Source organism: Zootermopsis nevadensis, unplaced genomic scaffold (genome assembly GCF_977971745.1).
Source record: "Zootermopsis nevadensis isolate Lab colony 2312 unplaced genomic scaffold, Znev_1.0 Znev_ptg000024l, whole genome shotgun sequence".
Classification (NCBI taxonomy): domain Eukaryota; kingdom Metazoa; phylum Arthropoda; class Insecta; order Blattodea; family Termopsidae; genus Zootermopsis; species Zootermopsis nevadensis.
Genome location: NW_028259156.1, coordinates 5,054,754 through 5,082,439, shown reverse-complemented (window position 1 = coordinate 5,082,439; position 27,686 = coordinate 5,054,754). Strand labels below are relative to the sequence as shown.

The window sequence follows — 27,686 nt, the reverse complement described above, 5'->3', positions numbered from 1 at the left end:
TTACTAAGTGGTATTTTATGGCAGTTGTTAATTGTACAAATCCTACACCCCTTCATATAAACTCACGGTTGCTTCATACAGAAACTTTGTTTCTTAATGTTTACGAAACATTAAGTAAGGTAATATACCGCGGTACCTCATGGTGCTATATCTTTTAAGTTTAAACTAGATTGCTTTATGCATTAAACTTTTTATGGTAACTTAGCAATGAATCAACAATAGATATATAGCATGCAAAACAGAAGATATAAAGTGGTTGGAGACAGAAGAATTTGCATATGTATCTCGTTTTCAAATGATTATATTCTTTTCCAAATATAAGTTAAAGAACCTGTTTCCGTAATTGTATAGATTAGGGGAATTAAACCCTGGTACTGCATGATTGTCTGCTGGATTTTTATCTCAGGCATTTAATTTGCTTAGCTGCATGCTACTGTGACATGCAGCCAGTGCAGGTTAAGTTATCTGTGTGTCTAAGCACAATATCCAATTAAATTCATTTATTAAAGTGCTTGACAACAGCCAAGCACTAAACCAGAATACAGGATAAAATATAATAAATAATTAAATTCATTTCAATAATAATAATAGTAAAACATTACAAATACAAAGACAAACATACAAATGAAACTAAATGTATAAATGTACCATATTAATAATAATAATAATTCAATTCATTTATTAAATTGCTTGACAACAGCCAAGCACTAGCAACAATACGAACATTACAAAACAAAAGCAAACAAACAATGAACTGAATATGTAAATGTACAATATTAATTTATTGCAAAATAATTAATAAGTAAATGAGCTAAATGTTATGGATAAGTAAAATGATAATTAAATTAAAATCAGTTCAATTTTGGACAAACAACATGCAAAATAAAATGTCATTCACGAAAATAGTAGAGTCAGTATACAGATGTACGTATTCGTCCACAGTAGCAAATGATGGCGAATGGTGAACTTTGTTTTCTGTCAGTCCCTTTAGTCCCAGGATAATGCTGTTATTAATCGCCAAACAAATTTTGTTCAAACCGAAATGAAAGAATTTGTTGAAATTAATGTTTTAAACATGTTTGTATCTACAGTATATTTGTATGTGTTTTTATGTATGTGCAACCAGTTGAAGAAACTTAATTTATAATGACATAAAATATATTATATACAGAATTCTTTGTTACAACAGTCTTATCTATTTCTATTCATAAATAGGTTTTATAACACAAAAGTTATTTTTGTGCACTGTTGTTCTTATAAAGTATAATTACCACAATGCTCTGTAATGTCTGTAAACTTCTACCAGACTACATGGCGCAACAACCCAGAAGACAGCCATCTTCAAACTCACCGCTGTGAAAACCTCAAATCCTAGAGATGTAATACTGTAACATTAATAAACTTTGTGGTTTATGTATTTTGACAGGACACCCCACCAGGTCCAATTAATGTTCAGTTTCAAAAGAGAGGATCTTCACTAAGGTGTATTTACATTAATTTATCACAAAAGAGTACCAAGACCGTACTAATTTTTCTAATTTTAAGATTGTCAAATTTATTTTGATGTTTAACTGCAGCATGTTTTAGCATACGTTGGATAGAATGCAACAAAATTCCGTATAGTGTTAAATATTTAAATTTATTGATAAATAAAACGCATATTCACAGCTGACAAGTCGTTTCGTGACATGAAAGTTCTGAAGCAGTCTCAGTCAATTATAGTGTCTGGAGAGTCTGGAGCAGGGAAGACAGAATCAACCAAGTACTTGTTACGCTACGTGTGTGAGCTTTGGGGAACAACTGCTGGGCCTATTGAACAGAAAATCTTGGATGGTGAGTAAGACATATTTTGAAAGCAGGTTGGCAAGCAAAGAAGGGTCAATATGTTGATAAATAAGTACGAAAATAACCCAAAATTATATCCTCTTAACCTCATCTTCAAGTAATGAATACTGAGTTCATCAAACAGGATTTCAGTTTTACTTTAAATATAAGGATAATTTCATTGGTAGTTTACTTGTTAGAAATTTGTTCTATAGTACATCCTTCATTTTCCTGGAAGGACTGAAAAGACCCATAATGAAACTCAGTCAGGACATCTGGTCTCCAGACCAGGATTTGAACCCATGATCTGAATATAAACACTGTGCAGTTCACTTAACCTTGAGAGGTTTATAGGCACTTCAACTGTATGCAGGTTCATAATAAGTGAAGGTAACAAAGTTTAACTTTTCCTGAGTTAATACTTGTAATCCTTGAAAAGTAATGTAATTAAATTGTGTTACAGTTATGTAGACTGCATTTTACAAGGAAGTTTCTCATGGCAATACAGTAAGCCATTTCAGAATAACTAATTTTACTTATGCACATGGTACTTTTGTTTGTTTTATGCCACAAGGTGCTAATATGCATGGTAATATAACTTTTCTTTGTCCTTATTTACCTGCTGTTTTGTCTTTGACTGGGTTTTGTGAAGCCCGTTTCAGGTTTATAATACGAAATATTAAATTGAAGTACATTAAGTATAATTATAACTTTTTCCATTTTAGCAAATCCTGTCATGGAAGCATTTGGCAATGCCAAGACAACACGTAACAACAATAGTAGTCGTTTTGGCAAATTCATGGAGGTACACTTCGATAACCGTTGCCAGGTGGTTGGTGGATTCATCTCCCATTATCTGTTAGAAAAGTCGCGTATCTGTCGACAGAGTGAACATGAACGTAACTACCATGTTTTCTACCTCCTCTGTGCTGGTGCACCTGAAAAACTTCGGGAACAGCTCAGCATCACCAAGCCAGACGACTTCCATGTAAGATTAATGTTTTTATCGCTTGATTAATCTCTCCCTTTCATCATCAATTTATCAGTTAAGTAAAAATTATTGCAATTAATATTATACAAATATGATACTTCAGATGTCAGGATTATTATAAAAAATATTATATATGTCAGTTGGGGAAATATTTCCAATTAGAGATTTCCACTCTTTCTCTTTGTAAATGCAGACTTTGACATATTATCTGCCAAAATTAAGCATGAAGTGAAATGTTAAAGTGAATTTTAAAGTAGGATATCTTCATGAAATTACATGAAATGTTGAAAGTGTATGTCTTTATTTTGGCACTAGATTGAGGTCAATGATCAGTGTAAATTCACATTGCAATAGATGTCACAGGTTTTCTATTGTTTTTTCAAATACTGGAAATTTATATATATTGAATACTACAGGATTATCTTTCGGTGTCATTCTACATGACTTTAAGTACACACTTTTTTTAGAAATATAATAAAGCATGTGGAGGCTGTACAAGAACTACTTTAAAAATGGCAATTGCAGTGTTTTCTAAAACATTGCTTAGCACCAAACATTCAATGGGGTTCTTTTCCAAAAACTGAAAGTATGCATTGAACTCTGCATAAGCACATGAACAAGAACTATGGTGGTCTAGCGGTTAGAACGCTGGCCTTGTAATCCTGGGGTCTCGGGTTCGATTCCCGGCGGTGCCCGAATTTATAACTTGTGTTGGGCAAGGCCGTGGTCTAGGCAACACGGAGTTTTCCTCCGTGGCATCCCAACAATTACTCCATTCACACAGAGAAGAAGGCAATGGCAAACCACTTCTGGATCATCTGCCAAGAACGTATATGAACAGGTCCCAGTCCGAGAAAAGGATGGAAGGATCCTGTTCATATGGACCTGTCGTCAGACAGAACACTAATAATAATAATAAAAAATTATTTATAATGTCTCCACATCTTGTTCACATCCTGGAATTGTTATAATGTTGACTTTTTATCCTTGCATAGTATTTGAACAGTGGATGTACCCAGTATTTTACTACCGGCGTATCAGAGAAGAAATTGAACAATAACCAAAAGAGTCGGAGTCATCTATCAAAGGGAGGTCTTCGAGATACCATGTTAGATGATGTAGAAGATTTTACTAATATGGATATGGTAAGTCTAGACTACACATGCATCATTACTAATTCTAATTCTGCAGTGTGATGCTTCCATAAAACATACAACAGCTATACCTTCAGTTACTTAAATCCATATCACCATAACCCTGTTTTCTAAAGATTTACTGAAATTTCCATTTTCATTTTCCAAGAAGAATTCCCCACCAAAATTCTATGTACATTCATGTCTGTTCTATCCAGCGTTTACTGCCAATGTAATTACTTGGAGAACAATACAGATCATTTATTTTCTTATATTAACCTACAGTTATCTGTTCACTCGTATTCTGATAAACATCATGGCAGGCTGCAAACAAATTGTACATTTAAATTGTGTTCAGAGGACTATTTCTCTGAACCGATTCTTTGTGATTAACCTCGATTCCTGCAAGCACCGCCTAAAAATACCATGAATGCTTTCTCCAACACCTCCTCTAATATTCCATACAAAATCTTATTTGGCATTGCATAACACATATAGTGTCAACATTTAACTGTAGCTGTTCTCTTTTGTTGTCATTTATTTGTTGTAGGCTTTGAGCCGGTTGGGTCTGGGTGAAGGTGAGCGACTTAACATCTACACCATGGTAGCCTCAGTGCTGCACTTGGGAAATGTTGCATTTGAAGACAACCCTGAGGACACAAAAGGTGGATGTCAAGTATGTGCTGGCTCTGAAAAATCCCTATCAATAGCATCCAAACTGATGGGAGTGGATCCAGGAGAGTTACGGCAAGCGCTTGTGTCCAGGGTCATGCAGTCGAGCCGTGGAGGTCTTAAAGGCACAGTCATCATGTGAGTTGAGCAGTGTTTTGTCCATTTATGTCACATGACTGATTCTGGCTTTCCCAGTAATAAGTATCGTAATAAGGTGCGTCATTCGTAAGTCCTTGCAATTTAAGTTTCCCCATGAGGTGTTGGATAGGCTCACATTTTACTATTGACAAAAGTGGTGTCATTTTTTTATCACACTATCATTTTGTTGTGACTTTATCAGCCATAATGTATACTTGTTCAGATTTATGTAGTGGGGCATGAACATAATTTGTCACTGTTTGATCTTTAATATTAGTGACATTTAAATAATAAAGTTTTTTTAAATAGCTATAAACTTTGTATGTACATCTTATTCAGATGTGATATTTGGATAAATATAGCAATTTATTACCAGAAGTAAGAAATTCACAATGTACTGACATAATTAATAAAGGTAATTGTCTTTCGGACTGATTACTACCAGTCACTTGGTAAAAATGGCGGTAAACTTGTAGTGAAGTTTTAGAACATTTTTTTAGACTCCAGATGTGTATGTTTGCGAGCATTTGAGGAGTTAACATAAACTTTAAATTTGTTTCTTGTTACTTATTTTAAGATTGTGATGAATCATTTCTTACTTATTGATAGGGTTCCGCTGAAGGTATATGAAGCCAACAATGCCAGAGATGCTCTTGCCAAAGCTGTTTACAGTAATCTATTTGATTACATTGTTCAGCGCATCAACAAATCAATACCTTTCAAAGCATCGAGTTACTACATTGGAGTGCTTGATATTGCTGGATTTGGTATGAAAACTGTCTATCGAGTTGATGTTTTTTACTTCATAAAATAACTGCGCATGCATAAAAGCTGTCAGAATTGTTATTGATATTTCTCATTTCTGAACTGCTGAAAATACTTTTACTGATCTTTAGGTGTCACCTGTAACCTAGACAGTTACTTTCCTTCTATATTAAATGTCTGATCAAAATAAGGGACACATTTATGCTTTTACTCTGGAACGTTTTGTTATAATTTCCATTCATTTCCTCAGTTCCAGCAAGTAATCAGATAATTTTATTTTTAGAATTATTTCGTTATATCAGTTCATGTTGCAAGTTTCATTATTATGTCAGTATGTTCAGTTGAGATGCACAATTTGTTGTTTACAGCTTTGCTTTTCGTATGCGTTGTTTGATTCAAAACTGGAGCAACACAAAATATCTTATTTATTTTTCAGAGTATTTTACACTTAACAGTTTTGAGCAGTTCTGTATCAACTACTGCAATGAAAAATTGCAGCAGTTTTTCAATGAGAGGATCCTGAAGGATGAACAGAATCTTTATCAGAAAGAAGCCTTGCAAGTCCCAAAGATAGACTTCAGAGACAATCAGGACTGTATTGGTAAATATAAATTAACTGATAAATGTAAATTACTTATATATCCTTACATATAGCTTAACAATGTATTTTAGTTAATATAGAAAGTGAGAGCAGACAAATGTGAGAACTACCGCACAGTTAGCTTGATATCTCATACATCAAAATTATTAACTAGAATAATATACAGAAGAATAGAAAGGAAAGTTGTAGAGGCGCCAGATGAGGATCAGTTTGGTTTTAGAAAAAGTTTGGGTACTCGAGAGGCAATTCTGACCTTACGTTTAATAATAGAAGGACGGATTAAAAAAAATAAAGATGGCATTTGTAGACTTGGAGAAGGCTTTTGACAACGTAAAGTGGAATAAGATGTTTGAAATCTCGAGGAAGATAGAGCTGAAGTATAAAGATAGACGAGTTATTTACAGTATTTATAAGCATCAGGTGGCCATAATAAAAGTGGAGAATCAAGAAAGATGCATTTATTAAAAAGGGAATATGACAAGGATGCAGCCTATCGCCCCTGCTGTTTAACTTGTGTGTTGAAGATGCAACGAAGGAAGTGAAAGAAAAGTTCAGGATAGCAATGTTAAGGTTTGCTGATAATATTGCCCTTTTGGCTGAAAGGAAGGAAGATGTAGAAAAATTATTGAATGGTATGAATAGATTACTCAGTGGGCAATTCGGCTTAAGGATAAACAAAAGTTATGAGAAGCAGCAGAAATGAGAATAATGATCCGTTAAATATCAAAATTGGGAAAGACACAGTAGAAAAATTGAAGGAATTCTGTTATTTAGGAAGCAAAATCACAAAAGATGGACGAAGCAAGGAAGACATTAAAAGCAGATTAGCACAAGCGAAAAGAGCCTTCTTCAAAAAGAGAAGTCTACTAGTGTCAAACATTGACCCGGAATTAAGAAAGATTTTTCTGAAGTTATATGTTTGGAGCACAGCGCTATACGGAAGCGAAATATGGTCAGTGGGAAAGCCAGAAAGAAGAAGGATAGAAGCATTTGAAATGTTGACAATTAAGTGGACTGGCAAAGTGCGAAATGATCTGGTCTTAGACAGGATAGGCGAAGGAAAAATCTTACGAGAAGAAGAGATAGGATGGTGGGACACATTCTGAGGCACCCAGGATTGGTTAATTTGGTAATGGAAGGAAGGCAAAGATTGGAATATGTGACGCGGATTTTTGAGGATGTGGGCTGCAAAAAATATGTCGAAATGAAGAGATTGGCGCAAGATAGGCGAAAATGGAGGACTACATCAAACCAGTCAAAAGACTGATGACAAACAAACAAAAAACAGTATAATGTACTTTCTGCTGGTTAGTGGAACATTAGTTGTGACATTATTAGACAGTTCTGGCATTTTACATAGCAGTGGTTTCTGCACTGTGTGTGTAAGTGAAGCAACAGTTATTGTACTCCATAGAATCAGCACAGAACAAATAAGAAACAATTCAAATGTTTTCATTTGTAATTATTTTATACATACATACATACATAAATACATGCGTATTTTATTATATTCCTTGGATCCATAAGACAGTCAGATGACAATAGGATGTGGGAAAAGTCATAATAATAATAATAATAATAATACAATACATGTTATACAAATACAATTCATACTATTATATAAATTTCACATAATACAATCAAAGGGTTCACCTAAAGAAATGATAAGTTACAAATAAATCTACCAATTACACACAGAAGAAAATGTATCACTTATTTGTAAACAACATAAATTCATTAACAGAGTAAAAGGAGTGTGTAATTAAGTATCTTTTTAATGCTACCTTAAATTGCTCCTTCTTATTTACAAGACTTGTGCATTTGTATTTTTTTTATCATGAAAATTAAAAGAAGGTTTCTGGTTTGCTTAGCTATCATATATTAATTTCTAAATTAAGGAAATTATAACCTCTGCAAGGAGATAAAAGCTAAGACTAAAGCTCATAGCATTGTATGTAATGATTGCTCAAGTTACAGAATGAGAATTTGTATGTATAAAGAAAAAAAGATTTATTCCAGTTTGCATACATTCCATATGTTATGCATAACATTTATTTGTCAACTTCTTTTACATGTCATTAACAACAAAATTACTGCATTTCCGTTGTATGTGTTCTTGAGTCAGTTTTTTAATTTGACTTTGTCATTCAGCTTATTTTTGCTTACATTAACCATAACTTTTCTGTTGCAATTTATTTTATAGACTTGATAGAGTCAAAGGGCACTGGAATTTTTAGCATCCTGGATGAGGAATCAAAGCTCCCAAAACCCAGTGCTGAACATTTCACGATGGAAATTCACCAGAAATGGAAAGGACACTTCCGATTAGCTCTTCCAAGAACATCACGGCTCAAAGCACATCGTGGCACTCGGGATAATGAAGGATTCATGATCAGACATTTTGCTGGAGCAGTCTGTTACAGAACTGTAAGTTATTGTGAATACCAGCATCATTTAAATCAGACTGAACATTGTAACATCAGAAAACACTTTTGATTTCTTATAAACATTCCTTCTGAATTTTTGTGTGTGTGATTTCAAATGAGGTGATATACACATTTGTGTGAATATTTTTGGATGTTTGGTATCATATAATTTAGCTAATATGCACAAATTCTTTTCTTGTTTCTTTTATGTTTATATGATTCTAACACTTTTATATTTTTGTGCTAAAAATTATAAGTAGAAAATGATGCAGTAAATAACACCAATTTGGAAACAGAAAACAAAATTCTGTAATACCAGTAATGGACCCATGGAATGTTGGTAGGCCTACAGAGTTATAATGTCAAATATGGCATTCAGCAATATTTGTAACTTCTGTTGTTAATCTAGGGTCAGTTTATTGAAAAGAACAATGACGCTCTCCATGCTTCATTAGAAGGTTTGATTCAAGAGAGCAGGAACTCATTCCTTCAAAGTTTGTTTGCATCATCATCCAACATGAGCCAGCAGAAGGGCAAACTAACTTTCAGCAGCGTTGGATCAAAGTTCAAAACACAACTAGGAGAGCTGATGGATAAGGTTAAGAGTACCGTAAGTTCTGAATGATACTGAAAATATTCTTGTTGTTTGGCAGTACATACCTTTTAACATAAAATTTCAGCAAATCCAATCTGTTGTGTTTAAGCTTAGTAAGAACAGTCACGATTTCAACTTTAATGTTCCAAATCTAAAACTTCTTGACGATGGTGAAGAGTCAATTGAATAAGAATTTCCTTGGATATTATCCATCGTCTAGTAAATATAAGTCCGAAAAAAACATCCGGCCTTCTTCTGACAGAACGCCTCTGGGTACGGCGGTTATCCCATATGTCAGAGGTGTCTCAGAAAAATTTAGAAGAATTGGGAACCGTTATAATATCAGGACAATCTTTAAAACCGGTCACACTCTCCGTGGTTTATTGATGTCCATGAGACCCAGAACAGTCGAGAGACAGACTAGGCAGTGTGTGTATGGAATACCATGTGATTGCGGTAGATGGTATATCGGCGAAACCAATAGACCTCTGGAGGTACGATTGAAAGAACACAAATATAATTTCAGACAGGGCCTGCTGGAGAAATCCAGATTGGCCCAACATGCGTACGAAGAAGACCATCAAGTCTGTTGGGATGGAGCCAGGGTGTTATTAACAGAACCCAATACCGTCTACAGAAAATACAAGGAGGCGGCACACATGGCACTACTCGCCAACCCTATCAGCCAGCCTAGTTTGGATTTATCTCCTATTTGGATACCTGTAATCTCTGAAGAAATCCAAGTCGTGCATCGAGTTTCGAATTAATGTTCATGTGTATTTATTCCCACTTTTTGTGAGTTTTTTTTTGGCTTTATCGTGTTTAATGAATTTTGATTTCTACTGTCTATTCTTTTACGTCCCACGGATGGATGGTGTGGTGATGTCTTTTTATTCCGGGACTTTCACTTTTTTACTTTGTCCGGAGATAGGGATTAACTCTATCTAGTGGGCCCAACTGAGTAGAAACCTGAAGATGGAGATAGAGCCCCATCTCCGAAACGTCGTTTTACATTTTATATTTACTAGATGATGGATAATATCCAAGGAAATTTTTATTCAATTTAATGTTCCAAGTTGAGACCGTGGCATATAATGTCAGTTGCTAAAGGATTTAATACTTAATAAATCACCAGATTTATCATGGAAATTATGATAAAATATTATAAGGTTTCAAGTATGTGAGGAGTGGTTTTATAAGGAGTAATTCATGAAATACTTATTATAATGTTTTAATTTATTGAAAGGTTAAAAGATAAAAAAATTATGTAATAGCTGAAGTATTAGGAAGGGTAGGATGTGATGTTATTACTTTCAGAGAGAAAAAACATCATATTTCTCAGGACAATAAATTATGTGGTCTTCTGCAATGCCTGAATGAGGCCAACTACATCTAATAATGAGAAGAATGATGATTTTAATTATCATACACAAAATAAATTGTGGATAAATGCAATTTTTCTTTTTGCAGAGCACAAATTTTATACGTTGTATTAAACCAAATCAGAAAATGGTGGATCACCAGTTTGATGGAGGTTCAATCCTGTCACAGCTGGAATGTTCAGGCATGACAAGTGTTATGGAGCTGATGCAGAATGGTTTCCCTTCCAGAGTTCATTTCACAGATTTGTACAGCATGTATCACAAATACTTGCCACCAAAACTGGCAAAACTGGAACCTAGGGTCTTCTGCAAGGTACATCAGGTGTATACTTACATAGGTTGTTCAAACTTGACATGTGATTTTTGATCAGAGCATGTCATTCATCCTATCTCTTTGATATTGGGCAATCTCCTGAAGGTACTCTTCTTCCCCATGTACACACTGCCCCATCCTGTGAAATGACTGCACAGAAATTACACCAGTGCACTTCATTGTTTGTGAGAAACAATGTAGATTTTGGGTAAATTTTGAACCACTCATAGAAGCGCCGAGATCGTCAAAACATGAAATTAACGAGAGAACAAGAGTACAAATAATGTGTCAAGGAACTGGCAGGAAAATAGTGCTAAACCAATTTTGTCATTACATGTGACCAGTTAAAATAAAATTGTGTTCCTATGTTTCAGAATCCTGTTTTGTGTTACTTAATCTGTAATGTATGGCTGTACATCTCATTCGTGGGAAAATGTTATGCTGTTTGGCAGTTACAAAATTTATTTTATCAAGTGGTTATGGTTATGATGACAATTGGAGTACTGTGTGTATGTACATCTACCTCTGAAACATTGGAACATATATTTTTATTCATCTAGGACACTGCTTCCCAAACTTTTTCCTTCATTACCCAAAACTGCTTATCAGAAAGTCCTTTTTACCCAATGTAGGTAAGAAAAAAGATAAAAGTTAGTATTTGAATATTCATTATATTATTTTAAATAAACTAAAAATAATATAATGAAGATTACCTTTTTCAATTGTGTACGGTATGATTTATAAACACAGCCAGCACGATACATACCTCACACCGCCATAGCTAGCAAAACACTGCACCTAACGTTTAGACTAGACAACTAGACTCACTAACTTTAGTTTAGGGGCGGGGCGGTACGTGTAGACGTGTTTTTTCAATTCTCCATGTGGATGTGAGCGTGGCAAAAATTATTAAATCTAATAACAAGCATATGGCATATTTATTAAATAGCAAATAAATACTTGTTAGACTATTTTAGAGTATTGGTGCACAATGACTGATCACTTCCTTCAGAGTACTTCTTTTACACTTTTACGGTAAATTTTAATGTGTATTCTGAGGTGTGTCGTTACCCAAAGAAAAACCACTTTTACCCCTTTTTGGGTAATTTACCCAGGTTTGGGAAACACTGATCTTTTGACATCTGCTTCAAAACTGACATTTTTTATGTGTACTAAATTATTCTTTGTTGTAATGTTTCTTGTGTCTGCCAGGTATTACTGCAAGCATTGGGGATGACAGAGAATGATTACCGTTTTGGTGTGACCAGAGTGTTTTTCCGACCAGGCAAGTTTGCAGAGTTTGATTCCATCATGAAATCTGATCCAGAGAACTTGGCTAGTATGGTTACTAAGGTCCAGAAATGGCTTCTCATATCATGGTGGAAGAAAACACAATGGTGTGCCCTAGCTGTCATTAGATGTAGGTAAAATTTGGAAGATTATTTATAAAATTGGCCTGAGTAATTTGCTAGAAAACTGCATGTGGGTAATGGTTTCTGTCTTTCTTAATTTATAATATTTCTTACATTATAAACACACTGTCAATATTATTGAATAAAAGCTACTTTCATTAATTCTTAATAACATGAAAACAGGTGTTGGTCTTCTATGTAGTAATACAATGTGGGCTTATAGGTAGATAGCAAAATTTTAGGCCTGAAGATGCAGGCAGTATGTTTCTACAAAACTTTGATATCTAAATACAAATCAACATGATGTTACTATCCAGAAGACCAGTGTCGACATCTTCAGTGCTATGATAATACAATTTTATCTTAAAGACTGATATTTGAGCACGTATGCAATGGAAACCTTTTCCACATAGCATTACAAAGAAACTGAGATTAACTTGTGTAGTGAAATACTCTACTGTAGATTCTGGTTTAGTCTTGAAAACATCAAATAACATTTTTGGTAATCTATAATATTTTGTTTCTAAATAGTATGAGCATCTGTCACTGGACTGATTCAAATAATTTTTTTCCAACACACCCAACTAATTTATTGTGAGTAATACACCATCATCAGAACTAAGCCATTTATTTTATTTGTTGACAAAACATTTATTATGTTTTTGTGCCAGCTTCTTCTCATAAAATTTTATATTGATCTAAACATAATATAATTATACATTTATTATAAGACTGACAGATTTAACATACTTAATTGACTATAATACTACTTATATGTGTCACATAAGTGCAAGTGAGAAATTGGAATGGTTATCCTACTAGATCATCGGTTAGTAGAGGCATAGAAAGTATTTATACATATGAAATATGAGGTTTTCACAGGTGAGTTGTGGTCTTTTGTGCTTTTGCTATAAGTAGAGCGTGACTGTTGGATGTACATACTATGCAGTAAAATAAAACATGATTTAGAATAAATGTGACAGATTACTTGCTAAGAAGCTAAAACATATATGTATAGCATTAAAAGAATATTGCAGCAAAGCATTTTATTAGCAGATAGTGTTAGTAAGATTCTGAATATTACCAAATAACTGTATTGTTGCTGTTTTGCTCGTTCATGAGCAAATTGTGGGTATTTAATAAGAGGGGTACTTTACTTTTCAGTGAAATACAGGATACTATACCGAAGGACATGCCTGATAACAATTCAGAAGAATGTTCGCATGTTTCTTGCCAAGAGAATTCATCAGCCAAGATACAGAGGCATTACAAAAATAAACAGTTTGCAGGTATAATTCGAATTTTTTGCCAGTAGACATGTTATTAACTAACTCCATGCAAGAATCTTCCTTGAAAAGTGAATATTTAAACAGTTTGCCAAGAAATTTCTTGTTTTCATAGAACCCAAAGGTTCATTACTCTGCTCACACTGCAACAATTATACACTCTTACTTGAAAACATGTATTTATTTCATAATTCAGCAGGTGTTTCCTCTTTGTTTTTTCTTTGTGTTTATTTTATACCTTAATGCGTATATTCATTTCTGAATGTAACTGTTGACCATGGCAATGTTTTTACAAAGGCATATACAATCAAACTAACAACTGGCTCTTTGCTGTTTAACACACATCATACTTGAAAAAAGACTTCGGTAGGTGGTGCAGTATTGCATAATGTAAGAGAAAGAGAATGTTAGTCTTCATTTAATTCTGAAAGACAGTAGAATAGAAAAGAATCAGACATTGGAAGGCCCATCTTGTGGGGTACAAAATTTATCAGTATTGTTTATTCTTAGGAATAAGAACCTCTTCCTCCAGTCATCCTTAGGTCTCATTCATTACTGTACATAACTTATGTAATTAATATACTTACTTTACTTTGATACTTTGATGACCCATTCTTCAGTGCCTGAGCACTGCGGGTCCCAACTTTTAGTTGGCTTGATCTATGGACATTCGGTAGGACTCCTTGGACGAGTGATCGGCCTGTCACAAGGCCTCTACCTGTACACAGCACAGCACAGCACAACACAGAAAAATGCAGACAAACAATCATGCCTTGAGTGGGATTCGAACCCACGGTCCCAGTGACCAAGCGGCACAGGGCCCAAGCCTCAGACTGTGCTGCCACTGAAACGGCTATAATTAATATAGCAATGCTAAATGAATTGTAGCTTATTACTTAGGTGGGGAGATACAATTAAAAATTAAAGTTAATGATACTATGTAGCAAATTCCTTGATGTTTTTAGTTCAAATTTATTTAAGTATTTGGTTGAAAGTTATCTTCATTTTAATTTATTTAAAATTTACAGGCAAAACTAGCTCAGATGGAGACATCGATTGGCCAGCTGAAGAAGGACAAACAGTCTAGTTTGTCAGAGCTGAAAAATTTACAGGCAGATATGACCTCTGCTGTACAGAAAATTAAGGTAATATAATATAGTTATTTTCGTACTAGTCTGATGCTCATTGAAAGAAGTAACATGCGGTCGGTTTGCTGGTTGCTTGACATATAAGCATAGCACGGCTCTGATCCTGTTGCTTGCTAACCAGAGGCCTTATGGCATTGCGGATGTTGTTGCTTTATTGTGACTGTCAGCACATCAATTGTGCGGGTTAGTGTACAGCGCCCTCAAAGTATTTTGCATCATTTATTTTAACTACTTTTGCTCAAGTTAAGCACACAGAAAATGTTCTGGTGTCAGAGATAGGTACTAAAGTTAAAGAAAGGGACAATTAATTTATGCATTTTGTATTTGATACTATCTGAAGTGGCATCATAATCATCATCATCATCGGGTCTTGGGTCCACTGGTTTATGGCTTGATGCCGGCATTTGTAGGGTCCCTCCAAAGATCTCCATCTATTTGACTGATAACAGAGAACTAGGAATGGGATTCTTGAAGATGCTATACATATGAGAAACGCGGACAAACATCCATGGCTTGAGTGGGATTTGAACCCACGGTCCCAGCGACCAAGCGGCAGAAGGCCCACGCCTCAGACCGCGCGGCCACTGCGGACCCCCATACAAACATACCGAGATTTATTGCATAGGCTAGTATTAGCAGTGTTCATTGATATATATGTAAATGAGACGTTTGTTACAAGAACCCAGTGTCAGTGAACATAGATCTAAATATAAGAGAACGCGGCTGTTTTAAATATCCGTTAATTTATTAATTCTGCAATGCTTACGGAATCTGTGACATAAGTGACTTCATTATTCAGTGGTATATCCACATATGCAAAAATTATTGTGCTTCTATGATTATCCATTGCTGTTATGAAAAGAATGATATTGTATTTATCTGTGTGTAAGGTGATCTTGAAGATAAGGCTACTCCATTTCGCAGTGGAAGGTTTTCACTACATATAATCTAGTAACAAATAATCTTGTCAGTTGTCTACATAAGATTCTGAGTTCAGCTCTCAAACACAAAGAAAACTTATCTATTTCCAGTCTCTTCATATTGGCAAATTTTAGGTCTACAACATATACAGTTAAAAAAAAGAAAGAAAGAAAGAAAGATATGTGTCAAGAATGTGTGCTTTTACATGCCACATGATCAAACAATTTAAAAATAAAAACTTTTTAAAATGAATAATATTGCATATAAATTTTTAATTTTAACATTATTATCATGTACCAGATCTTAAACAAATTCTTATCTGTCATGAAAAATGATAACTATGCATCCACATACTAAGTGACATTGGCACCTGTTACATACCTTGAGATTTATGTATCCATAGAGTATCAATATTAAAGGTGAGTGATCCAGTGAATTTTTAAACACTGTAGTTCAAATTAACATTATTTATGGGTGATGGTGATTTTAAGTAGCGACCACCTAGCCCTAGAAGCAGAGGAAAGGAGGAATAGGTAAGAGATGGTCCTCGAGTGGAAGCCGTGGAAAATTGAGGGTTCTTTACTTATTATTCATTACACAAATGTTTTGCTTGTTATTTTGTTAATTATATGTTTATGAATGTGTTATAATATTGTTGCCACTGAGAAAGAATGGTGTTCGATGTAGTATATATATGACATGACTTTTCATTTTAAAAAGTAGTAAAAATAAAAGCCATAATAGTTTCAATCTGGATTTTTGGGGGTTTTGGACCTTGTTCATCATCTGATGGTATAAAACACACAATGGGTATGTGCCCTTTTCATTACACCTGAAGACAAGGACAGATCCAGTCCTTAAATTGTGTGTTTTGTGCAAAAATCCAACAATCCAAATTGTGTCACTCCATTGTCAGATCCCTTCAGAATTGATAATAGTTTGTTTATAATTCTTTGAAATTCTTTAAATTCCAGAAATTCAAATACATGAAAGTAAGGTGGGAATTCATTTGCTATTTAATCAGTGTACAAGAAAATAAAACTGATGGGAGATGAGAATGACTTCTGTTTCATTGTTTGTCAGTCTGCCGATTACAGCAGTCACCAGTTCCCTCACCAGGTGGCGATTCAGATCAGTCGAGTGCTTGACTACCTGTCATTGTCTTAGCTATCTGTTGCAACTAGGCAGTGAAATGTAAACAACTACTTCAGTCAATGGTTTCTTTGCCATAGAATACGTGTAGTCAATATCTAGGTAGTGAAAGTAATCTCTCATTTAAATCACTGCTGTATCAGATATTGAGTGACTGGTGGTGATAATTTTTTACATACAGTTATCAGTATTGTACTCATCTCTAGAAGCAGCTGCAGACATTCCACCAAATTTAATTATTGGCCTATCAGAATATTATCATTAACACTTTGTCACTTTTATACAAGATTGACAGATATCACGTTATTTGTTGTAAAAAAACTATATTTTGATATATATGATTATAGTACATCATTATCAGTCATGTAGGATATTGCTTAGATTCCGGAGATCTTTCAAACACTTTCAACATTCAGAAACATGTTCTTCTGACAAGAAGTAAGTTTTACATGACATGCAGGAAAGGTTTAACCTAGCAAGAGATGATGTCTTGCACTTGCACAAGATTTTTTACTTAGCTTCTTGGTTGGTTGGTTTTTAGTTTTACTTGGAAGTTTTGATCATTAATTGTTGAGTGTTCCTGTCATACAATAGATGAATTGCCTACTGATTTTTGTATTTCTGTAGTTCCAATAAATGTTATTTATGAGTGACAGTGGATTGAAGTATTGCTTGTGATTGCTCATATTGATGGATTATCAGCTATATCTGTGGCCCCCCAAGTTGGGGTTTCATCATCATCGTTTTGATTGATAGCAGAGAACTGGGAATAGGATTTTTGAGTGGGGTATTTGAAGAACATGGTTTTTACAGTTACCATTTTTAATATGTTATTGTTTCAAATGTGTACTGGTGTGTGTTGGGGCGTTTATGCAGAGCACAGATTGAAGATTATTAGAATGTAGAATCACTTGTATGTTCTGCTGTGTTGTTTTGAGTTCTTGATTTGTTTTTATTATGTATTTTAATTGGCAGAGAGATGAGAAGATCAAACCTACAGAGGTGGATAAACTGTACACACGCCTCCTGAACACCACAAACAGCCAGATGAATCAGCTTCAGAAGAAGGTGCAGGAACAAAAGAATGCTGAAGAGCAGGAACGATTAAGGAAGATGCAGGAGGAGATGGAAAAGGAGAAGAAACGGAAAGAAGAAGAAGAGAGAAAGAAAAGAGAGGAAGAAGAAAACAGGAGAAAGTAAGTGTAGCTACTAAAATGCCTCAGATTTTAGATAAAGCATGTGATTAAAACAAAAGAGAAGTGCTTTCAGTTTTGGCAAATACTTTATTGTACTCTTTACTACTACAATTCACAAAACTAATTGCTTTACACACCAAAAATTTAGTTATATAATTTGTTTCCACAGGTTATTTAAGTGACAGTGTATTTATTCAACATGAATACATTTATTTACTTTTGTATAAGTTAAAGAAAACAGGCTGTCATACAGTTATTGCAGATTGGGGACTGATAAATAGAGACTGATGTATTGGTCTCAAATACAAAGATATCTAACTATGCGGAATAAAAGAGAATGTGAGAAGTGAGATTAAACCAAATATTAAAACAAAATTTTCCAAGTTAGTATACAGCTATAAATTAATATAAGAAATGATACAAGCATATTATATATTTGACAGAGGACAAAAATGGTTGGTTTCCTGGAGCAATCAGGACAATTTTTATGTTGTTTTAGGTTCTGACACCATGTGTACTCATAGGTAGATACCAACGTACAGTCTCCATCTTAGGTCGATCTTGAGGACTGAAGGTGGAGACAGTATATTATGGTCATCAAAACCTCGAATCATGTAATTTAGAAAATTTCTTTAATACTTTAATTAACAAGTAATAAGTTTAAAGATCCTGAAATAGTATTGCCAACTGTTAGTAAATCCCATAACCAAACTTGAAGGGAGTTGAAATAATTGTTGAAAAACTGAAATGTTACAAAGCTGCAGTGTTATTCCAGGTGATTTAAGGGAGACGTTAGAACACAGCAGTCAGGGTTTCATAAATTTAGTCTCTGTCTGAAATGGTGAAGAATGAAAGAAACCTAAAGAATAATTCACTTGCAAGCTTCCTGCCCCAACAAGCCCAGATATAAATACAAAGATTACATAATGTGCATTTTGTCATCAAAATTAATTGTCATGAATTAATGATATAATTATATATATATATATATATATATATATATATATATTATTTTTTTTTAGAAAAATTGAAATGGAAGCTCGTCGTAAGGCAGAAGAGGAACAGAGGAAGAAGCAAGAGGAAGAAGACAAGAAAGCAGCTGCAGCTCTTCAGGTTAGTTACTCAAAACTGTCACTACATTCTTATCATATTTGAAATGATTTAGAAAAATGCATGATTGAACCATAGTTGCCACATGCATAGTACATTAGCAGCATACTGTATCTTCCAGACCTTGAAACATTATTTTTCTTAGCACTGTTGAATGATTTGAAGACCAGCACAAATGTGAAATTCATACTCCACATATGACTCCGTTCAATCCACAAGCACAAGCAGGAACACACTGTAATTATTTTGTTGCGCCATGTGGACCTATGAAGTAACAATTACTTGAGTACTTGAAAATTCCAGAACCATGTCATGGTTAAGTATTATACAGTGTTTAAATAAAGCTTTGAGACTGGTGACTATACAGTTATTACAGTGTAACAGCTCGTAGATGGAAAAATATAAAATGAGGGCTTTTCTTTCAGGTATCTTCTCCATAATAAGTCATTCTTAATCAGTCACCACTGTTTTCATTATCTTTTTGCACTGACTGTACTTGCAGTTTTGCTTCCAAGGCTGTGCATAGCTGGAAGTCCATAAAGTTAAATGACTCCCATACTCTTTGTCTGTCAACTGCATAGCAGAAGAAGGCCAGTATTCCAGTGAATAATTTACACTTCAAAATTTTAGCTAACCATCATGTGACATTCTGAACGTCCTCTTCAGTCCAGTAATTTGCTTTATTGTGATTCTGTTGCTTGTCCAGTGAAAGGGAGTTGCAAATTTTCCACAATTCTGGTTTGTGTTATTTTATTTAAAACATTTACCCTTAATTAATGGGAACAAAATGAAATTTCATTAAACTTGAATACAAAACTTTAAATTATGTGTCTATACTCAGGAATTTGTCAAAGGTTCAAATATGAGAACAGTGTGAATTGATTTCTTTGACATTGTTCGCCATTTTGAATAACAAAGACAATTCAATCAGCTGTTCTTTGTTATGGAATAGCAGTGGCACAGAAACAAATGCAGCACAGAGAATGAAACTTTAGAATCGACACTCTGGTTTTGGCAGAATGTTTGGCTGGTTTACAGGTTTGAAACTGGATAGTGTGTGTTGTACTTAAAAGCATGTCAACACCTGTTGTCTTAAAATAAATATTATAGTTATGAAACAAGTGGGATGTTTCCTTCTCCACTAGAAATAACCATTCTGTATCACTTAATGCAGTTTTATATGAAAATAGTTATCACTATATGCTTAATAAATGGAAATTTCTTTTTGGCAGGCCCAACTAGAAAAGGAAGCCTTGGAAGATGCTCGTTACCGAGAGCAGTTGGAACAAGAGAAGAGAGATCACGAGCTGGCTTTGAGGCTTGCACAGGAAACCAATGACCAACTAGAAGAGATGTCTCCACAAGAAAATAGGAGGTATGTGCACACTTCTTAACATAATGGCAATGAAATAAATTAAGAAAGATATATTGTCTCTGCCATCTCTATAAGAGATGAATTGCAAAATGTTGTTTAAGGGAAATTAACCAAAATTAATACGTACGTACGTACTTAGATACTTAGATGACCCGTTCTTCAGTGCTTGAGCACTGTGGGTCCCAACTTTTCGCTGACTTTGATCTGTTAGACAGTTCGTAGGACTCCTTGGACGAGTGATCGGCCCATCACAAGGCCTCTACCTGTACACAGGACAGCATACCACATAAAGACGCGGAAAAACATCCATGCCTTGGGTGGGATTTGAACTCACAGTCACAGTGTCCAAGTGGCACAAGGTCCATGCTTCAGACCGTGCGGCCACTTTGACATATCAAAAGGATTTTGATGTTATTTTTGTTGTTTTGAAATAGCATTCTGACAGTTCAATAATGTAGCAAAAATATTCAGAAAGTCTTCTGAACAGTATGTCACTACTGACTTGTCATTGATAAGGAAACTTATCTGAAGACAGACCATGGTAAAGGATCAAAATAATTGCTTTAATTGAATGAAACAGTGGTCCTTGCAGGCTACATCGGTGTTGTCTTTGGAGATTTGGTTCATGTAGTCAAAAGAAGTTACTTTATTTTATGTGCTATTAATATTGTTTGATATTTCCAGCTTATTAGAGCTATTTTGCAGAAATATTACTAAATCTTCTCTTACAGTCTTTTTTCTGGTTCATGTAATAACATTTAGAAAGGATACATTTCCTGAATTATGTGAAACAACAGATGGCATGAAAGGGTGAATTCTGTGGATACAGGGCTTCGTAATTTGATCAGATTAGGGCCAAGTGATCTGCATCATGTATAAAATGTTTGCTTGTGTAATGGTATAGAATGTGATTTGGAAATGGTAATCTGTGTCCCCCATGTTCTGGACTGTACTTTGTGCACAGTGTTACATTTGGAGTTAAGTGCTGTGAAAGTGATGTGAAATTGTATCCCCAGCTCTTACGCAACTCTGGTATGTCTGCCTGTTTGCTGCTAATGTGACCTGTTTTAGGAAGGATGTCTAAAATATGTGGTTTGTTGTATAAATGTCTTTGCATGCATTCCTGACAGTAATATTTTGTATATTTTTATTGGGTAAAAATATTATGCACTATTTTCACTAGCAAGATTACAATTGCTACAGTCGGTACATACACTTCTGAATATTACAATTTTTGTATAAATGACTTGAGGATATCTGTAAACACTAAATTGATTGAGTGTGGAGAGAGGTTATTTGTAGTGTACATTTTCCCCACTGTTACATGGGTCATTGTCTTCTCTGCTTGTTTCCCGTCAGTAGGTCAAGCTGCACAGAGATAAGGAGCCAGCCGCCCAATAAGCTGAACAGGTATTTCTGCACAGCAAGCACTATTTGAAATATGCTAGCACCTTGGGATTGCATAATTGCGTGACTAATGTGGTTATGGACATGTTTTGTATTATTAAATATCATAATATATGAAACAGGGGAGGATGTAATCACTCATTTGGCACCTCTTTATTTCTAGTGAAAAATCACTCGGAGTCAGACAGACATGGAAAATAAAATAAGCAAACAAACAAACTATTAACACTATAAATGACACTAGTGCCAAACGCGTTTCAACCTCAAGAGGTCATCATCAGTGGCAAAACGGGGAATTTATTCATATAATCAAAAATGGTTTTAAAAACAAATCATGAAGTTGAGTTCTCTACAAAACCATAATAAGCAACACTACACTAGATGATGGTTTCACAGGAATTGTACTTTGCACTTAGCTATTAGTCCACTGGTCTGGTGGCCATTGCTGGTCTGCGGTGAGCCGTGGTTGCGTCGTCTGTGCTTGTGAACTCCAATGAAGCATGGGTGTTACTGCCAGTTTTTGAATGTGCGGGGTATATATAAGCTCAAATTCATGGTGGACAACTATTGTATATAAAATTTACTTTTTCCTTTTTAATGCCAGGTCAAATAATACATTTGAATCATGGGTGTTCTGTTCGTTAATGATGGTTTGATTTTGACTAGTTTTATATATATTTAACTTTTCTAAAATATCAAGCATTTTACCTTTTGAGGCTATTCTTAATACATCCATGATATCTTCCATGGGTATTTAAAGTTTTAAGACATGGAAAAGCTAATGGGCACATTTTTGGAACTTTTGGTTATGAACACATTGAAATGGTAACTATAATAATAATAATAATAATAATAATAATGAGAATAGGATGCGGAGGCTGGAGTGTATAACATTACGAAGTAAATGAGCAGTACGTGGTTCTTAGTTGTTGTTTGTCACTGTGGCTTATGATGGCAATGATTTGCGTAGGCTGAAGAGTGATTACACTTTCTCTTCCATTCATTATGCATGCATTTACTTTCAATTTAAGATGTCCATATTGCCAAGTGAAGGTTTTACTTATATTGTGTGCACCTTTGGACATTAATATCTTTAGTTGTTTTAATTTTCATTTTTCTTTGGTAGTGATAATGTGGCTTATTTAGATAGGTGTAAAATATATTCCATAAAATCCATACTACATGCTGCATGTTTGTAAATTAGTTTTCTATCCTGTCTGCTAAATAAGGAATCATCAGTAAAACACACCTGCTTATTGTGCATGTTCCATTTTTTAAATTTATTGTGAATTTTTGTGTGTAGATATGAGAATGTTTAAATAAATTGTAAAAGTAATAATGATTATACGAAGCTTAATTGTAGCAGCAGTGAAGTTGGGCAGTTGGTAGCAAAATTTGAAGACAGTATTCCATTTGCAGAAGTATGTGATGTTCCATAAAGGTGGTGGGGGAATGTTCTCATAAGAGACAGAAAAAACAGGAAAATGAATAATTCTACATAATAAGTATCCTCGTAATTTATACTCATTTACTTTATCTATTATTGATTAGACTGTCCTAAATGTTTTGATTCATAATACTGAAACAGTTAATAATTAGGATGTCAGAGGAGACTTCTAAAATGGGGGAAGTGTGTAAATTGTAGAGGTAATTATGTTGAAAGGTCATTGTATAAAATTACAGAATGAAGTTCAAGAAGAGTTGCCATTTTTGTTTCAGTGCAATACACATTCCTGATATTTGGGGGATTGGAGGCATTAATTCTCAGCATGCCTTTATACTAATGACAATAAAGTAACTGTAAATATTATTCTGTGTGGCTTATTCCTGATAACAGTAGTTGAAGTTATGCATTAAACAATGCCCTGTTTTATATTTTGTTATTTTTTAGATATCACATCATAAGTTGAAAAATTGTAATCCTTAGAGTAAAAAATTGCAATCCTTGGAGTTGAGATGAAGATAAATTTAGTAGCAGCTTTAACATTTATATGAAAATGTCATGTACTTGGACAAACACAATACTTAAATCCAATGTGAATGATAGAACTATGACAGTTAATTATTCTACTGTTTCTGAACATGACTATAATGCAAAACAAATTAATAAAGCAGTTATACTCGGTCATTCTGTCATAGTTATTAATTGGACTCGTAGATGTAAAATTAAATAATCACTTAAATTGTATGATTTATGTCCTAATTAACAAGATTGTTCTTGAAATACCCTTCTCCCACTTTTAATACTGGCTCTTAAATTTATAGCTGGGTTTTAAGTCACAAAGAAAGTAAGAATAAGCAGTTATTGATTATTTAAAGTACTGCTGCAATATTTTGTCTGGAAAGACTGAGAAAAACCAAAAAACAACCTCTCAGTTTAGTTTGTTTCCTTCTCCTCCAAGATTTGAACCAAGAACCCTGAAATACACATTAAGAGAGCTAACTGCTAGGTAATATTGCTCAGTTTAGATACTGGGTGGCAGCACTGATGGTATCTCAATGGGTTAAGGTGTTTTCTGTGTAAATACTTATTGAAATGTTGCATAATCTTTGGGTGCATGGTATTGCTTGTTTGTCTTTTGTAGTAATAATTTGTTAGCAGCTATGTGTATTATAAAGTTAGTTACAGATTTTATATATGGTGTTTCAGGTCAGAGCTGGTAAGATCTGTGCAGGCAGCACAGGGAAAACAAAAATATGACTTGTCGAAATGGAAATATTCAGAACTACGTGATACAATTAACACATCATGTGATATTGAGTTGCTGGAGGCAAGTATATCGAACCTAAAATAATCAGGAAGCATCAGTCTGTTCCTCATGTTGGAAACGTTTTTTACTTGCTTTAGTCTTTTTTTAAAAATGGGCACGTGGTGGTGAGTTTTTGTGTATGTCAATCCATCTATAAGTTTCAAAACCAAATATACTGATTGGATTATGATTAAATTTATTATTTGGGTTCTGTGCTGAAAGTTTGCATAAAAGGTAAATTTGGATCATATCAGTAAACCGAACTTTACATGAAACTCATATCAGTCTTATCCATATACTTAAAAACATCTCCCCATACAAAACATTTGTTTGTAATGTAAAATGTAGATATCATTTACTTTTATCAACCATACATTATAGCTTAAGTGCATTACAGCAGGCTGTTACAGTAGCATATCATTAAACCACTAACCCTAGAGTAAATTCTGGCTGACAACTGTGTAGCGTTAGGGGTCCAAATTCGCTGTTTCCATGCAATAAATTTAGGATATAACATTATTTGAAACATGTTTTAATAGTTGAAGCAGAATGGAACAGAGAGAGTTATTCTGATACAAACACATATAATGCAAAGAGAGGATTATAAATGAAAACATTACAAGAAATCAGACTTAATCTGATCTTCTGTTATTTAATCTTAGGCATGTAGAATTGAATTCCACCGTCGACTGAAAGTGTATCATGCTTGGAAGGCTAAGAATAAAAGGAGAACAACCATGGATGAAAATGAACGAGCTCCTCGTTCAGTTATGGATGCAGGTATGTATGGAATATTAAATTTTTCTTTCTTACTGCTTACTTCCTTTTATGTAATCATAATTTGTTGAGCAGTTCAGTTTTAATCTCATGCTTAGCATCTCACCATTAAGGCAAGGAGTTGACGCTCCACATGTTCTCTCTTTGGAATTAGAATCTTGATTAGCTTTAGTCTTTAGTCCTGGAATAGCACTTCCAGTATCAAATGGGTGGAACATGCCTGGATTTCAGAGGTTCGGTGGATGATGTAATGATGTTTGGAAAACTCAAGCACCAGTAATTAATCCCTAGCCATCAAGAGCCAGTTTGTTATAATACAGATGGTGATGCCTTTATTCTGATGAAAGACTTGCAAATCAGACATCTCATGAATGGTGACACAATTTTCATTCGGTTCAAAACTTGCAAGGACCACTGGAATGGAACGAAGAGTGTAGAAAATTTTAACTATCCGTTTTGACTTAAAGACGTGTTCAGATTAAATGCCTGCTAATAAACATATAAAAATTTTATGGCTTCTTTAATTTTGAATAAAAATTTACTTGGATATTATCCATCGTCTAGTAATAAAACGTAAAAAACGTAAAACGACGTTTCTTTAATTTTGTTGAAAATGATTCTTATGGAATGTTATGGATGCTATGTAGTCTGGTAGATTTCAGAGTTTAATTTTGTTATTTGAATTAGGTATATTTATGTTTCATAAAATTTATTAATCTGCCTTCACTTGATCATTCCATTTTTTAAACAAATTCAAAATTCTGATCTTTAATTTCAGCTGCTAGAGTTCCACGTGCAGTCGTTAAGGCTCCAATAAACACAAGTTCACAGCGGTATTTTCGTATTCCTTTCATCCGGGCAACAGTGTCTAATAACTCAGCGGGAGGAAGTGACTCTACTGCAGGGAACAAGCGAGGCTGGTGGTATGCCCATTTTGATGGACAGTATGTAGCCCGACAGATGGAACTACACCCTGACAAACCTGCCATCCTTCTTGTAGCTGGTAAGAATTTACTTTTAAGTTACCTGGTTCTTAGTTACCCTAGTTGTGGGTGCTGACAATTCAGAACATTGATCCTGCCCTGCAGAATTGTAATTAATTTATATTCATTCTCAGAATTTTGTATTTGAAAATTTATTGGAACTATGTAAACATTTAAATACTGTTTCTTAAATTTTGCTTATACTATCTATACCACATTAGTGTAGTGCTAGGAGATCAGTTTGTTTTATAGATATTTATATAGTACGTGACTGTAATCTTGAGACTTGCAAGGAATGCAGGAAGTCCGAAGCGTTAAAGGCTGACACTGTCTTTCCTTCTTCCTCCTTCACCCCACAAATCTCAAGATTACAGTCTTACACTGTACCTTAAAAGCTACAACTGCTGCATTGTATTGTGTTACAGTACGTTATAACAGTTAGTTCTCGTCTTTCTTGTCATTTATCTTAAAAAATGACAGAATTAGGTACTGAAACTGCATTGACTGTTGTAATTCATAAATCAAAAGTATCTGAAACTTTGTACACAAAATAAAGAGCTTAGGAAAGGGTCTAGTGACTGACTTACATAAATTTCCTTAATATTATCAAATTTATTGTTCAATTTGAATTAGAAATAGCTATTGAAGGAAGACACTGTTCTCTAGGGTCATTCAGTTGATTGGTATGTGTATTATTTTTGTAACAACTTGCAGCATTGATTTTTAACATTCTATACATAAATTATATTCAAACAAAGAATTAATGAAGTTTTACAGACTAGGAGCAAATTACCTGAAGACCGAATTCACTGTAGTACTGAAACAGCTATATTAACAAAATCCAACTTCATTATAATGATCAGAATATCTGCAGCTGTCAGATATGGAACAGTTATACAGATCTCAAACCATACTGCTGTGAGCAGGAAGGCAGTAATGTGATTAGAAAACGAGATCCCAGTTCAGTTTCCGTCCATGGTAATTATGAAGAACTTCAGTCCAGTGCATATTTGTGTGGTTGTTGTCCCTAGTTTCTTTCAGAATTTAATGTTTCTTTAACCTCAAGCATACAGTGTGACACAAAATACATCTGCACAAAACAGTATGCTGCTGAAGACTGAAACAAGACCAGAGCTGCTTCTCGAATATGTTGTCAGGAAGTGTATTCCCCTAAAGTCTACCTAATGCCTGTGAGAATTAAGTAAATGCCTGTGATGTATGTGGCCAGGGAAGTCATGAGTTTTGTTACTAACAGACCAAAAAACTTGCTTGTTCCCAAGTGATGTAAGCATTACGCGTAATCATTTATAACACTAGTACTATCATAAA

At 34.4% G+C, this 27,686-nt stretch overlaps 1 protein-coding gene across 5 annotated transcripts in view; it reads left to right on the top strand.

Moving 5' to 3' along the window:
- jar (Myosin heavy chain 95F jaguar) overlaps window positions 1-27,686 on the top strand; it is a 67,028-nt gene that overhangs the window by 27,172 nt on the left and 12,170 nt on the right. For 2 of the 5 annotated variants that reach the window (XR_015536773.1, XM_022071962.2), the window contains exons 5-23: window positions 1,669-1,833; window positions 2,550-2,812; window positions 3,811-3,960; window positions 4,499-4,758; window positions 5,368-5,525; window positions 5,960-6,124; window positions 8,328-8,551; window positions 8,960-9,160; window positions 10,616-10,840; window positions 12,053-12,260; window positions 13,417-13,541; window positions 14,567-14,683; window positions 17,735-17,955; window positions 18,978-19,068; window positions 20,298-20,440; window positions 21,800-21,850; window positions 24,498-24,618; window positions 25,260-25,377; window positions 26,153-26,377. Coding sequence is in view for 4 of the 5 variants with exons in the window: in XM_022071962.2 (XP_021927654.1) it covers window positions 1,669-1,833; window positions 2,550-2,812; window positions 3,811-3,960; window positions 4,499-4,758; window positions 5,368-5,525; window positions 5,960-6,124; window positions 8,328-8,551; window positions 8,960-9,160; window positions 10,616-10,840; window positions 12,053-12,260; window positions 13,417-13,541; window positions 14,567-14,683; window positions 17,735-17,955; window positions 18,978-19,068; window positions 20,298-20,440; window positions 21,800-21,850; window positions 24,498-24,618; window positions 25,260-25,377; window positions 26,153-26,377 (3,231 nt within the window). In the remaining variant the exon portion in view is untranslated. The remainder of the gene's footprint in view (window positions 1-1,668; window positions 1,834-2,549; window positions 2,813-3,810; window positions 3,961-4,498; window positions 4,759-5,367; window positions 5,526-5,959; window positions 6,125-8,327; window positions 8,552-8,959; window positions 9,161-10,615; window positions 10,841-12,052; window positions 12,261-13,416; window positions 13,542-14,566; window positions 14,684-17,734; window positions 17,956-18,977; window positions 19,069-20,297; window positions 20,441-21,799; window positions 21,851-24,497; window positions 24,619-25,259; window positions 25,378-26,152; window positions 26,378-27,686) is intronic. The other 3 variants (XM_022071967.2, XM_022071964.2, XM_022071966.2) reach the window with 3 other exon arrangements.